The sequence below is a fragment of the Bubalus kerabau genome, chromosome 22 (assembly GCF_029407905.1).
Source record: "Bubalus kerabau isolate K-KA32 ecotype Philippines breed swamp buffalo chromosome 22, PCC_UOA_SB_1v2, whole genome shotgun sequence".
NCBI classification, from domain to species: Eukaryota; Metazoa; Chordata; class Mammalia; order Artiodactyla; family Bovidae; genus Bubalus; species Bubalus kerabau.
The window spans coordinates 10,509,753-10,525,608 of record NC_073645.1 but is presented as its reverse complement, the minus strand read 5'-3'; the positions used below and the strand labels follow the sequence as shown (position 1 = coordinate 10,525,608).

At 39.4% G+C, this 15,856-nt stretch overlaps 1 protein-coding gene across 27 annotated transcripts in view; it reads left to right on the top strand.

The window, feature by feature from the left end:
* PRKG1 (protein kinase cGMP-dependent 1) overlaps positions 1-15,856 on the top strand; it is a 1,681,227-nt gene that overhangs the window by 746,075 nt on the left and 919,296 nt on the right. Inside the window, exon 1 of one of the 27 annotated variants that reach the window (XM_055561127.1) lies at positions 8,274-8,471. The exons of 25 other annotated variants lie outside the window; for them this stretch is intronic. In XM_055561127.1, the coding sequence (XP_055417102.1) occupies positions 8,381-8,471 (91 nt within the window). In that variant the 5' untranslated portion in view covers positions 8,274-8,380. Of the gene's footprint in view, positions 1-8,273; positions 8,472-9,533; positions 10,029-15,856 lie in introns of those variants that run through there. One more of the 27 variants, XM_055561104.1, reaches the window with a different exon arrangement.

The following is a 15,856-nucleotide window of genomic DNA, read 5'->3' as shown; positions in this document are numbered from 1 at the left end:
TATGCATATGTATGGCTGATTCATCATGAGAAAGGCTGGGCTGGAAGAAGCACAAGCTGGAATCAAGATTGCCAGGAGAAATATCAATAACCTCAGATATGCAGATGACACCACCCTTATAGCAGAAAGTGAAGAGGAACTAAAAAGCCTATTGATGAAAGTGAAAGAGGAGAGTGAAAAAGTTGGCTTAAAGCTCAACATTCAGAAAACGAAGATAATGGCATCTGGGTCCCATCACTTCATGGGAAATAGCTGGGGAAACAGTGGAAACAGTGTCAGACTTTATTTTTTGGGGCTCCAAAATCACTGCAGATGGTGACTGCAGCCATGAAATTAAAAGACACTTACTCCTTGGAAGGAAAGTTATGACCAACCTAGATAGCATATCCAAAAGCAGAGACATTACTTTGCCAACTAAGGTCCGTCTAGTCAAGGCTATGGTTTTTCCAATGGTCATGTATGGATGCGAGAGTTGGACTGTGAAGAAAGCTGAGCACCGAAGAACTGATGCTTTTGAAGTGTGGTGTTGGAGAAGACACTTGAGAGTCCCTTGGACTGCAAGGAGATCCAACCAGTCCATCTGAAGGAGATCAGCCTTGGGATTTCTTTGGAAGGAATGATGTTAAAGCTGAAACTCCAGTACTTTGGCCACCTCATGTGAAGAGTTGACTCATTGGAAAAGACTCTTATGCTGGGGGAAATTGGGGGCAGGAGGAGAAGGGGACGACAGAGGATGAGATGGCTGGATGGCATCACCGACTCGATGGGCATGCGTTTGAGTGCACTCCGGGAGTTGGTGATGGACAGGGAGGCCTGGTGTGCTGCGATTCATGGGGTCGCAAAGAGTTGGACACGACTGAGTGACTGAACTGAACTGAACTGAACTGATAGCTGATTCATTTTGCTGCACAGTAGAAACTTTCACAACATTGTAAAACATCTTTACTTTAATAAAAATTTATTTAAAAGGATGAACGAGCATTATAAACTATAGTGATAAATAATATAAAGATAAATTGATGAACAGAGATAGAGAGCGCTATGCTTAAAGTGAGTAGGTACTGAATAGTGTACAAAGGACTCTATATATTAATAATTATCTTAAAATTGTAGAATTCTAATTGCCAACTGACAAAGTAGGTATGAAATACTTTAAATTCAGTTCCATTTCTAACAGACAAAATGTATAAAAAGTTTTCATATGCATGTTTATCATCCATATTATCTTCTGTTCTTGGGGAGATTTGTTTTGTTTTCATATATTCTCATTCTGTACAGATATAAAAATACAGTTAATTTGTCCATATATGAACTTACAGAAAATAGGCTGGGAGTAAAGAGGGCAAGCAGGTAATCCTCTTTCTCAATGCATCTCTTTTTACTTTTTCTGTTCTTACCTTTCATTTCTCCCTGTCTTTCTTCATCTCAAATATTTTCTCTGTTTGTTTTGTGATTGTTTTTTTAAATCCCATGGAATATATGCTTCTCTGTTCCTGTTTTCCTGCTTTGTCATGTCCTGTGGATTTCAGAATACTGTTGTTCATTTATTCCCTTACAGCTGTTATCTCTAAGAATAAATTAATTTGAGAATCTATAATTGTTTTCATTAGACAGCTAGTTCCAACATGAAAACAAACAGCAAGAGAGAGAAGAGAGACTGAGAAAGAAAGAAAAACCCACAGCTAAATAGTGCCATTTATACAAAAGCTAACACTGTGTTTTCCTTGGGAGATGTTGGTACCGTGGAGACCTGGCCAATAGCCCTCTACAGACGCATTAAGTTCAAAAGTGAGTTACTCACCTTGATCAGCAAAGATAAAAAGAAGAACCATTTAGTAAAACATTAACATTTGTTTGTACCAGATTCTATAGACTGCCACCTCTAGAGCCATGGGTATCTTTATACCTAGAGTACCATGGTTTGTACCACATAGTCCTATGACTTGGCTCAGAGCTGATTGATGGCGGATTAATCTGTGATGCAAAAGCCGTAAGGCATTGTTCCAAGAGCTCCACCCAGTAGCTGAACCTTTTTCTGAGCGCTGACTACAGCCTTGATCATGAAAGCATGATTCCTTGTACCAGCAACACCAGTATCACCTTGCAGAATCTTCAGTCCCACCCCAGACTTTCCAAATCAAAAATGTTCATTTTACTGAGATTCTAAGTTGATGCACATTAGATTTTGAGAAACACTGTACTATAAAACTCATTTTTTGTGGAGCTTGGACATGGAGTATTGAAACGTCACAAACACCAGGTGGGAAAGAATGACAGAGACATAAAAAAGGAAAATAAAGAAGGCATGAGCCAGTGAAAGTCATGAGTTAATGGAATCCATGGAGTAGAACAAATATGAATGAAGTCCTATTAACTGATGGAGAGAGCACAGGAACAGCAGAGACAGAGCGAAGCTACGGGCACACACACCGAAGTAGAGGGCAGTGAACAACTTGCTTGAGAGGATGACTTCTAAAATTGATTCTGAGTTGGAGAGCTGCTTTCTGAGTGCTGAACCTCCTATTGCATTCTGAAGAGCGTTCTGTTCTCCATACGTCCTCGTTGTGCAACCGCTAAAGCGGTGCCCTTATTTCTTACATTCCTGAAAACTTGCAGCAAATTCTCATTCATAGTTTGAGACTCGTCACTTTTTGAGGTAACTTTGGAATGCCTTTGACCTTGGCAAGCTGAAAGATTCTCAAAAGCACATCATTCACAAGACTTTTAGTTCTTTAACTTATTCCCAGGTCAGGTTCTTATTTTTCTGTAAAAATTAAGTTTTGTGGAAAGCTGAACTTTAATACCACTTATGGTTTAACCTATTCCTGGTGAAGCTATGAAAAAGAGGTGTAGGGACTTCCAGAATGGTGGTCTGAGGAACCTGGCAAATCCTTTCCCTAAATAAAACAAAAAACAAAAATCTCCCCCGAAGTTGACAAAGTAGCCATTTCAGGAATCTGGAAATTGCTCAAAGGTACATAGTACTTTGATAAGCTTTTATTGAAGAAAGCTGCTGAACCCTGGGTAAGAGCAGTAAGAGTCTATGGCATTTTTGCCCAGGTTTGCTCTCATCACTCCCAGGTACGCATTTTATGTACAAGTATACATGAAGATCGGAGAAAGCGGTGGCACCCCACGCCAGTACTCTTGCCTGGAAAATCCCATGGATGGAGGAGCCTGGTAGGCTGCAGACCATGCGGTCGCTAAGACTCGGACAAGACTGAGCAACTTCACTTTCCCTTTTCACTTTCATGCATTGGAGAAGGAAATGGCAACCCACTCCAGTGTTCTTGCCTGGAGAATCCCATGGACGGGGGAGCCTGGTGGGCTGCCATCTATGGGGTCACACAGAGTCAGACATGACTGAAGCGACTTAGCAGCAGCATACATGAAGATATCATATATAAAATATACATATATTTTATAATTATGTTTTATGTCTTTTCAATCAGTTATGAGATAGAAGAGGAAAAATTAATAGTCTTTTATATTTTCCTACAAGTTTCTCTTTTCTAATGTCTTCATTTCCTCATATATACTACATTGTAGTCATCTCCTATAACGCGAAGGACTTCTGTTAGTACTTACTGTAAAGCATGTCTGCTAGTAACAGATCCTTTTATTTTGTATCTGAGATTATCTTTATTTCACCTATATTTTTGAGGAATATTTTTGCTGGATACAGGATTCTCATTTAATAGTTTTGTGTTTTATTTTTTGTTTGTTTTTGGCACTTTCTTTGCATCTCAGTGCTTTCTAACCTCCATTATTTATAAACAGAAGTACGCTGTTAATCATATTTTTAGTTATCAGTGCATGCTGAATTGTTTTTCTCTTGATGGATTCATTCAGTTATCTCTGTCTTTCAAAATTTTGACTCTGTGGCTAGATATGGAGGTCTTTGTGTTTATTCTACTTGGAGTTTTATGAGATTCATGTATCTGTAGATTAAATTGATCAAATTTTGAAGTTTATAACTATTTAGCTCTTCAAATATCTTTTCTACCCATCTTTTTCTCAGCCCTTCCTGGGATTCCTATTATGTGTATGTTGGAATGTTTGAGGATGTCCTTAATGTCTTTGAGACTGCTCATTTTTTAATGTTCATTTTCCTTTCTGTTCTTCAGGATGGGTAATTTTTATTGGTCTGCCTTCAAGTTTACTGACTCCTCCTCTGATATCTTGAATTTGCTGTTGAGCTTGTCTGGTGAATTTGTAATTTCAGTTATTATACTTTTCAGATATGAATTTTCTGTTTTTTCTTTTTGATAATTTTTATGTTTTCATTGATATTCTCTATTTGAAAAGTCATTTTTGTCATAGTTATATTTAAATCATTTGAACATGATTTCTTTTAGTTCTATGAACATATTCAAAATAACTGATGTAGAGCTTTTTTATGCCAAGTTTAATATATGAGGCCCTTACAGACAGTTCACAAGACTATTTCTCCTTCTTAGAATAGATCATGCTTTTCTATTTCATTTCATGTATCATGATTTTTATTTTATGAAAACTAGACACTTTATATAATATATTGCAGCAGCTCTGAATTCTAATTTTCCCACTGGAGAGAAAAGAAAATAAGTGAATATTTCAATTAAAAAAATAAAGACTTGAATAGACAGACATTTTACCAAGGAAGACAGATGAATGGCCGTGTAGGAATGGCTAATAAGCACATAAAAAGAGGCTTAAAATTCTAGTCATTAGGAAAATGCAAATTAAACCATAATAAGAAAGTACTTTATACCACTGGAATAGCTACAATTAAAGAGACAGAGAGGAGACCAAGTGTTGGGGACAGCGGGAGAAACTGGAGCCCTTATACACTATTAGCATGGATGAAAGCAATACAGCCCTTTGGTAAAGAGTTTGGCAGCTTCAAAAATAATTAAGTTTATCATACAGCCCAGCAGTTCTGGTCATAGATATCTATCCAAGAGAAATGAAAACATGTCCAAATATAGTGTTGTATACAAATGCTCCTAGAAGCATTACTTAGAGTAGCCACAAACTAGAAACAATTCGATTACCTATCAAAAAATCAGTGGAAAAGCAAAATATTGAATAGCCATACAACAAAACCATATTTAACTATAAAAAAGAATGAGCACCAACATAAATGAACCTCAAAACATTATGATATGAGAAAGAAGCCAGATGTGAAGACTACATATCGTATGATGCTTTTTCTGTGCAGTGTCCAGAAAAGACAAACTTAGTTATGAAAGCAGATCAGTAGTTGTCTGGAGATGAGGTTAAGAGCAGGGATTGACTGCAATGGGCATGAGGAATCTCTACCGAGAGAGAGAGGGGCAAGCTGGCTGTGGTCCGATGCAGATGGCAGGGACAGTGACATTTACAGAGGATAAGAGGTGTATCAGTGATTGTACCTTCAGGATTTTAGTTCATGAAGGTGACTGAATGATGCCATTGAAGGAAGACTTTCTTATTTACATTTCCCATGAGAAGGGTGCAGCCAAATCATGCCAGTCCAAGTGGAGAAGCATCAGGTTTAGTTATGAGGCAGAAAAGAGCAAAACAAAGCCCAGGCCAGGGCCTTTATTGAGGCCTCCTTGGGGGAGACAAGGCAGGATGTGGTCAACAGCTTAGGATTGGCCAGTTTAAGGAATGCTGGTAGGCTTTGGGGCAATGGAGCTGTTCCTAATTGTTTGTTAAATGATCCTGGGTTGATTTAGAATAGGGGGAATATTATCTTGGCCATGAGTGTTTGATTAGAGAGGTATGGGCTCAAGATTGGTTTCTTTACATATGAAAGGCCTGCTTCCAGCCTAGCCCTTTGGTGTCTCCAATAATTGGCTAGTCCCGAAAGGTAGTCTCTTCCATTGGTGAGGCCACAAATGCCAGAGCATAAAGAAAATAGAAAATACAGGTAATCCACTTGGCCATGTGATAAATGGATGCCAGCCAAACAAATATGGATTTAAGAAGACACAGAACAGGGTAGAGGGAATTTTTAAATGGCAGTGAGGCAGAAACTTTTTTTTCTATTTCTTAAGTATATTTCAATAGCAGTCATTCTCAAATTCTCTTTTCTCAGAATGAATCAAAACAAAGTAAATGGCAGCCCATGTGTTTTTAAACAAACATGGGAAAATATAGCCATTTGCACAGGTACTGTTTCACTCTTACAGCACATACTACTAGTATTTACAGCATGCCCTACTGCTACCTTAGCAGCAAAATTAGATAAAACGCTTTTTACCAGTTGTGAATTTACCAGAGCTTGGATGCATGTACCAAGAAGGGTGACATCTTGATTATAATGCTAAAATCAATAATGGAATGTGCTCCAGTCAAAGTTTGGGTAAGACTTCAGATCCTTATTATTAGCCTTTATATACTTATTAAAAGTGGTTTTAACTAAGTAATTTTTGGTTGCCCAGAATAATGTGATACTGAAATGCATCAGTCTCCCTCTTATTTGCCTGTGTACCTTACACATGTAAATCATTTTAATAAAGTAATTTAAATGACCATAACTATTTTAAGACTTCAGATGATATTATTGTTTCTAATGCTTTATTTCTGATAAGGATGTACATTATCTTTTTGGCATTTTGTAAAACTAAGACATGAAAAAACACAACTTCGGAGATTTAGAAGGGAAAGCTTTGGGAGTTAAAACACAAAATCAAGTTGAGCAGCATAGACCAACAGATGTTTAAACAGATGAATGAAATGTGCCATGTGAATTTCTAATGAATTTCAAAGAATATTGCCTGATACTGAGAAATGCAGCATATTACCCACCTGTGCCGCTGGGAAATGGTTTCTCAAAAAAGTCTATGGCAGACAGGCCTGAACTACCTGAGGATGTCTGCTTATAGTTTTACATATATGTGTATTTTTAACACTCTGAGTTGGAGATAATTACTGTCACTTAAGTTGAGAGCCACATCCAGCAAGCAAACAGGTTGGTTTTGTTTTTTAGCCTTCTTTCATTACATCTTCTGGGTCCATCCCTCCTATTTCTGACACCTTTCCTCTCTCCTGTGTCATTTAACTAAGTCTGTTTTATGATACTTTCAAAAGATGTACGAATATCTGGCTGATAACATCACTACTCTCTCCAGGTTGGGATACATAGAATAACCATCACCTCAGAAAATAGTATGTATAGCTTCTTAGAACAGACTTTGAGGCATGATAAAAATGATGAGTTTATCTTCCTTATAGTATGGACATTATCTACAAGAAAACAGATAAGGGACCATAGCACATGGTAGAGTCTTGATGATTGTTTTAGACCTACAAAGAAAATTAAATGATTGAGGTGACTACGGAGGGGTAAAAAAAAGGAGAACAGATATTATAATTGGGTAACCTGGTTAAAGTTATTAGGAAGGTGGAGAAATGAGACTCCTTTATAGAGATGAAAAGACTGTGAGCTTTGAAATCAGATAGTTTGAAACCTGATTGCCCCCTTTACTAGACTGAGCATTTTCAGTACCTTCTTGAAACTTTAGGATTCTCCTTTATAAAGAGATTTGTTTGTAATGATTAAAGATTGCATATGGAAAGGCCAACACATGCCTGGCATGCAATATGAGAGTCTGAGAAATAAAACCACTTGAAAGGGGTGATGAATGATGAAAATCACTGCATTTCTCTGCCAGGGATTTGGCTTTTAAATAATGGCTCAACCTGAAGGATTGACTTTCTCATGGTAAAATACCAGCAAAAGTATATGGGGACCCTTTAATGTCCTATTGTGAGCATGGATGGCAAGCATGGTGTGTATTCCCTGAGGACATTGTGAAGGCGTTCTTGATCCTGGTGACAGTTGTATGGGATACATACAAAAGCATTTTTTAAAGATAAAAGTAGCATCTACTGTATATTTTGAAATAGAATATTCAGTCATAATGCCTAGCAGGATAACACAGACATCTAATGGAATGAAGAAAACTTAATCTGTGTGTTGCTTTACCAGTTGGAAGCCTCCACCATCATTTCTCTCCATCATCACACACATGAGGCAGGTGTTAAAACTGTTACTGTATAAGTAAGGAAACTGAATTGGAATTTGGTGGATTTTCCTAGGTTCCACAGATAGTCCCTAACAACGCTGTAACTCAAACCCTGGTTTTCTGACACCAACTCCAGAATGTTTTCCCCAGTGCATTCCAGCTGTCATTCTTAGAGCAGGTGGGCCTCTTTAAACAAAGCCAGCGAATTTTGCAGCTGGTGCCTGGCTGCTGAAAGGCACGGCCACTAGAGAGTGTGTTTGTGGGTGACTTAACCTCAGGGCAGTGTGCCCTCAAATCCATATCACAGACTACAAGCAACCTTTTAATCTCTCTGCTGTCCAGTCTGGGCTGCCGCCATCAGTCACTGTATCTGCCAGTTCATCATGCTTACAGCAAAGTCAAAAGACGAAGTGGCAATTGCAAAGGGGCAAACTACACCTCTTAAGAAAATAGCATTTTCTGGCATTGATGAAGGTATCAGCTGCCAGCCAGGAGAGAGTGGAAATTGTTCCAAGTTAGGGATCACTTGGCCAAAACATGCATTTTAAACAAATATTACAGTAGCTATAAATTTCAGTAGCGACTGAAACACCAGCTGAGAAAGTAAGGCAGTTTTTAATCCCGTAGTTTTTCTGAGACTGAAATTTAGCACTTAGGTGGAAATATCTCCATAGAGAAAAATGCTTAACAGACTTGAGGACAATCAGCTGTTTAAAATGAAAGGTTAACACATATGGTGTTTTCATAACTCCTTATCTCATTTTTTGGAATTATGTTCAGGTACATTGCATCCATATATGTGAAGTAGAAGTGGAAACAATTTGCAGATTCTAATTTTCTGAAGTTTGCTTATAGGAAAAAAAATCCTTTCGGATGGGGAAATGCTTACCTACATGAGTCTAAGGAGGATGTACTGACAATGGATGCAGAACTGTCTGTAGCATAATCTCTTACAGTCTTACATGTAATAAGACTGAAGTTATGCATAACAAAGCAAGCAGTCCATTGTAAGATGTTTCATCATGAACTTTGATTACTTTTAATTTGTGTGTAGAGAACATTTTAATCACTGTTGTTTTTTTTAATGCCTTCTCTTTTTTCCCCCCAGTTAGGTATTTGTATGATTTGTACTATTATTGTAGTTTTAAAAGGCAGGAATTGTATGTGCTTTCATTACAATGGCTGTAGAGAAGTTTAGCAGGAAATGCACTGTGTATAGCCCAATTTCTATTTAATTGCACGCGGGTTGGTCACTTTGGCATGAGAAATCGACAAAGATTTTTGATTTGTGATGGCATCACGTGTGTGTGTGTACATTTTACAGTTGACTGATCTCTATTGGTAACCTTTCATGGCTTGAAGGACATTGTTGGCCTGCATTTGCATTTCCAGAGCCTCTTCAGGGCCTGAGCACAGATGGAAACCCTTTGCTTATAAGGGTAAAGTGAGTAGCACCTGCCTCTCCTGGGGCATTACTGACTGTAACAGAAACACGAAGCACTGAGGGTGTTATTGGTTTGGCCTATTGATCTGGCTCTTACTTGTGCTCTTCTGCAGTCTTATCCCATTGAGATTATGTGCATTTCTGTTCTTTTTATTATGTATACTTGGTCTCTCTTATTTGGACTTCCTACCCTTCTTGGTTTAGACTGCATTGGAAAATACCAGTGTTTGGGATACAGTGGAAATCATGTTTATGCTTGCTGCATTCTTTCTGTGTTTGCCACATCCATCCCTATGGACAGAGGTGCCTCGTGGACTACAGTCCATAGGGTCACAAAGAGTCAGACATGACTGAGCGACTAAGCACATCACAGTACCATACCAGCAACTATGCTGGGTGGTGGGGATGGTGTGATGAATGGGTTAACCTCAAGAAGCATGAGGTATGCTGGGAAGTCGCAAAGAGCCAGCAGGTGATTTCACTATCCAGTGCTCGGTGCTGTTGTGGATTTAGTGTTGAGCACTATAAAGTTAGCCGTCCTGAGTTAGCTGGGCTCCTGAGTTTGTTGCCTCTCGTCTTGGTCTTGGGTAGGTTGTGCAGATACCGTTTATGTTCCTCAGCTACTTTCTAAAGATTGTCTTCGTAAGATCCTGGTTAACACCAGAACCTTTAAACATGATAACTGGCTGCTGGTGGAACTGGATAAGTGCTAAAGTATAATAAGGTTTAAACAGGTTGGCTTGCTGTGACTTCCAAGGAGTCATTTACCTGTCCAGTCATCAATCATTTGTAAAGATACTAACTCATTTGTGGGATGTTAGGAAGATTGAGAGGGTCTGTAAGTTGCTTTTCACCCCAGTCCATGACATATGGCAGCCACAAAGTAATTATCAGCTACCACTGCTGTTGATCAATGTCCAATCTGTGAAGGGACAAGCATAAGAACGAAAGGAAGGATTTTTGTGCTTGGGGTTTGCGTGTACATCTGTGTTTAAAGTATATAAGAACTGTCTGTGCAATTCCCCCACTTGCACTTTTGTATTTTTTTCTACCTACTGGTGCTGCAGTTCCTTGCCAGATAAGCATGCTTCAAAAGGTTAAGTGCTCAGTGAACAAAATTAACTGCAACTCCCTGATTCCTTTTTTTTCCTGAGGTACCTTGGGAAAGGGTGTGACTAGCATCCATTGAGCTTAAACAAGACATTTCAAGTTGACTTTATTGGGCACACTGTGGGGAAAAGAAAAAGGCTCCTAATGAATTCTTAGAAGGAACAGGGGAACTGAGGGCATGTTAATCTCACACCAGCATTGATAGTTAGAGCTAATACCGCTGTCAATTTTGGGTGTGAGCCTCAGAACCAACAGACACATGGACACGTTCAGTTTGACTTGCTGGAGTCTTAAGATCATGCTTGGTGGATTAAGTAACATGTGCAATCTTCCTTGCCTGCGCACTCAACTTGCCTAGGCGTAAGCCATCTAATCACCACTAGAGGCTTGTAGCCTAAATTCTAATATCCCTATAACAAGAGTAAAGAAGGTAGTGTTCAGGTTAGTGAACTGATTTGCCAGAGGTTGCCCGAGTCACAGTTACCAGAAATGAAATTAGAAGGTAGGCCTTGTTACTGACATTGTACCGCCAATTATCTTTCCTCTCTATCAATTGCTTTGTTATTTATGTTTTATCTTCAGGTATCTTTGTTAGCCAAGCTGACTGCCAGAATTCTGTCCCTTCTACTGTCTGGATAAAGTCTTATCTTTCCCCTTGAAGCCTAACTATTAGGCTTAACTAATAGAAGACTTTTTCATATAAGATATCATGGGGACTTAAAATTTGGAATATTTGGATCTGATCTTTATTCTACTTGAATTTTCTGTTGATACTGAGCAAGTAACTGCTGTGAACTTGTTTCCCGAACTAGGATAATGTATCTTCCCAAGGGTACGTAGCAGGCTCAGATGAGTTGACACATGTACAAACATTCTGTAAATTGTCTAAAGCCATACAAATATATTGTTTGTGGCATCCAGTCTTATATTCAGCTTTTATTTTAAATGCCTAATTTACTGGCTAATATATTTTTAGTTCGCTATCTTCCTATGCATCTAACATGTCACACAACTTCTGCTTAATGGTAAATTCCCAGAAGATAGAAACCATATTAAGTCCTATTTTATGGTGGTAGTGAATTGATGATTCCTAGTAACTAAACTTAATAAAATAATTAGTTATGTGTTCTGGAAGCCTGAAACATACTTACTAAGCATAAAAATATTATAAGTATTTAAACAGCCCTCTAAGTAGCCTCCTAAAAGTCACATTTTAATGAATCCTCTAAATCAAGTAGCTTGCAAATGGAGGTGACTCCCTTCCCCACAGAAAATATTTAGCAGTGCCTAGAAACTTTTTGTTTTTTGGTTGTTATAACTGGGAGAAAGGGAGGCTGTTGTCATGTAGTGGGTAGAACTCAGAGATGCTGTTTCATGTACAGAATAGTCCCCACAACAGAGAATTGTCCAGCCAAAATGATAATCATACAGAGACTGGAAAACCTTGCACTAGATTTTGAACCTTGCTACTTAGATTGATTGTTGGATGAACATTGGCCTCACCTAGGAGCTTTTTGGAGAGGGCACTGGTGGCAGTGGAGGGCACCCACTCCAGTACTCTTGCCTGGAGACTCCCAGCGACAGGGGAGCCTGGTGGGCTGCAGTCCATGGGGTCACGAAGAGTCAGACGCGACTGAGCGACTTCACTTTCACTTCTCACTGTCATGCCTTGGAGAAGGAAATGGCAACCCACTCTAGTGTTCTTGCCTGGAGAATCCCAGGGACGGGAGAGCCTGGTGGGCTGCCGTCTATGGGGTCGCACAGAGTCGGACACGACTGATGTGACTTAGCAGCAGCAGCAGCAGGAGCTTTTTAGAAATACAGACTTCTGGGGTCTGTCTTAAATCTACCATAATCAGTCTTCATTTAACAAGATCCCCAGGTGATTAGCATGATCATTACTGTTTGGAACGTAGTGGTTGCTAGTCAGACTTTTTAAAAATAAACTTTAAGACGAGTTTTCACTTTACAAAAAAGTTTTAAAACTAGTACAGAGTGTTCCTGGACTTCCCAGGTGGCACTAGTGGTAAAGAATCCACCTGCCAGTGCAGAGATGCAGGCTTGATCCCTGCGTCAGGAAGATCCTCTGTGGGAGGGCATGGCAATCCCCTCCACTATTCTTGCCTACAGAATCCCATGGACAGAGGAGTCTGGCAGTCTACAGTCCACAGGGTCGCAAAGAGCTGGACATGACTGAAGTGACTTAGCACACATGCGTGTATGCACAGAGACTTCTCATGTATGCTGCACCCAGCTTCACCATTATAAGTATCTCACATTAATGTACTAATTTCTTACAATGAATGAACCAATACTGATACATTTTTAATAACTAGAGCCCATTTTTTATTTATGTTTTGTTGGTTGATGGGGGATGCTTCGTCACTAAGTCGTGTCCAACTCTCACGACCCTATGGTCTGTAGCCTACAGGATTTCTCAGGCAAGAATACTTGAGTGGGTTGCTATTTCCTTCTCTAGGGGATATTTTTGACACAGGGATCAAACCTGCATCTCTTAGATTGGCAGGCAGATTCTTTACCACTGTGCCACCATGGAAGCAAATATAAAATTATGAAGATCGAACTACATATGAAAAATTGTACATGTTGCAAAGTCTAATTACATATGATTTCAAAAAACAGGACTAGATTATTCTTAAAGAACTACTATAGTGGTAATAAATTCTATAAATTTATAGTTATATCAAAAAGTTTTACAAACCTAATGTTGTTTTTCTGATTCAAGATCCCATTGAAGATTATACTTTATGTTTAATCCCTGTCTCTGCTTAGGCTCCTCCTGGCTGTGACAGATTCTCAGGCTTTTTTTGGCTTTAACAAGTTTCACAGTACTGATCAGATATTTTCTTGAATGTTCCTCAGCTGGATTTGTCTGCTTTTCTCAACATTAGATTGAGGTTATGTTTTTTGAAGGAAAACTACAGAAATAAAGTATCATTTTCATCATATCAGGGCTTCCCAAGTGGCGCAGAAGCAAAGAATCAGACTGCCAATGCAGGAGACTCAAGAGGTACAGGTTTGATCCCTGGGTCAGGCAGGTCCTCTGGATGAGGAAATGGTGCCCCATTCCAGTGTTCTTGCCTGGAAAATCCCATGGACAGAGGAGCTGGTGGGTTACAGTCCATGGGGTTGCAAAGTGTCAGATAAGACTGAACCACTGAGTGTGCGTGAGTGCACGCATGTGTGCACACACACACACCCTCACATCAAGGGTTCATACTATCAACATGACTGACCATAGTTGATGCTGACCTCGATCACCTGACTGACCCTGTGCTGGGGTAATCCTTATCTTTATAGCTTATATTTATTCCTTATCTGACTCAAATTTGCCTATTGAAGGCTCTGCCCTTCAATAGCTGCCTTGCATTTGGAATTCTAAAGGCTTCTATTATTACAATCGCCAGATTTATAGTACATGTGGAACTTCAAATCGTAAATTATAAATGAACAGTTTCACAGATTAAATAGAGGACTTGATTTTTCTCTAGGGAAATATCCAGATTGCAGTAAAGGGCAAATCTGATTAATCAGAAAAGCTAAAAACCACCTGGAACCAACAATTAATTGGGATTTTTTCCCCTAAAAATGAGAAACTACTCAAATTGGCAGCTTCAGATATGAATTCTGAAACATATTAGATATGGAATCAGCATTTGTCGTCAAATAGGTAATTTCAGAGAATATTTTTCTTCTCTCACAAAACATCTTCTGCCTCTGCCTCTTGGTGTAGTAGCATCATATGCTGGGAACTGTGAGATAAGGACGAAGGCCCCTGCACTGAAACTGGGCTGTAAGTGCGTAGTCATGGGATGGCTGTGACGACGCTACACCTCAGTCTCTTCATCAGATGTGAATGATTATTCCTACCTGTGTGTTTTAATTGTACCAAGAGACGGTGTACTAAGATCATGACATCCTGTCCCGGATGGGGCAAATAGATGGGGAAAAAATGGAAACAGTGAGAGACTTTATTTTTTGGGCTCCAAAATCACTGTAGATGGTGACTGCAGCCATGAAATTAAAAGACTCTTGCTCCTTGGAAGAAAAGCTATGACCAACCTAGATAGCATACTAAAAAGCAGAGACATTACTTTGCCGACAAAGGCCTGTCTAGTCAAAGCTATAGTTTTTCCAGTGGTCATGTATGGATGTGAGAGTAGGACTATAAAGAAAGCTGAGCACCAAAGAATTGATGCTTTTGAACTGTGATGTTGGAGAAGACTCTTGAGAGTCTCTTGGACTGCAAGGAGATCCAACCAGTCAATCCTAAAGGAAATCAGTCCTGAATATTCATTGGAAGGACTGATGTTGAAGCTGAAACTCCAGTACTTTGGCCACCTACTGCAAAGAACCAAGTCACTGGAAAAGACCCTGATGCTGGGAAAGATTAAAGGTCAGAGGAGAAGGGGACAGCAGAGGATGAGATGGTTGGATGGCTTCACCAATTTGATGGACATGAATTTGAGTAAGCTCCGGGAGTTGGTAATGGACTGCAGCCTATGCTGCAGTCTATGGGGTCACAAAGAGTTGGACATGACTGAACTGAAGAAATAATGAGATAAAAAGATGTTAGAATGTATTAATACTTCTCTCTCTTTAAATCCAACCATTACCTCCTAAGATTCCTAGACTGATACATAGGAGCCTTAATTCTCTTCCACCTGTAGCATCTGTGTTTCTGCCTCAGTGATAGTGCTGTTTGTTATCACAGTTCTCTACTCCAGACTGGAGAACATCTGTCCCACCTGTAGACCTCAGCTTGGTATTCTGCTTAAAGGGTAAAATTATCAGTGGGTCTCCAAATACAGTCAAGAGGTATAGAAATAGCTTCACTAAAATTCCAGACATTTAAATCTTTCATAGCAGAGCACAGTCTAAAATTTTAGCCATGCAGATGTAAATATCCACGAGCAGCTTCTTGGAGATTCTCAAGACCAGGACATTCTGAGATTTCCAAGCTGTAATATGAAGAATCCAGGAGCCATTCTGGAACACTGCAGTCCAAAAAGCACTTGTGTTTATCTGAAAGTGGCACATAAAGATTCAGGGTGCGTATTGTGAAGTAGGTCTCTAAAGACACTTCTCTGGGAAAGGCAGAAAACACCTAAAAATTTACAAAAGGGCAAAGAAAGCAGTCAAGAAAGTGGAAATTGCAGGGAAATGATGTTTTTAGCTCTACCTCAAATAAATGGACGGAGAAGGCAATGGCACCCCACTTCAGTACTCTTGCCTGGAAAATCCCATGGATGGAGGAGCCTGGTAGGCTGCAGTCCACGAGGTT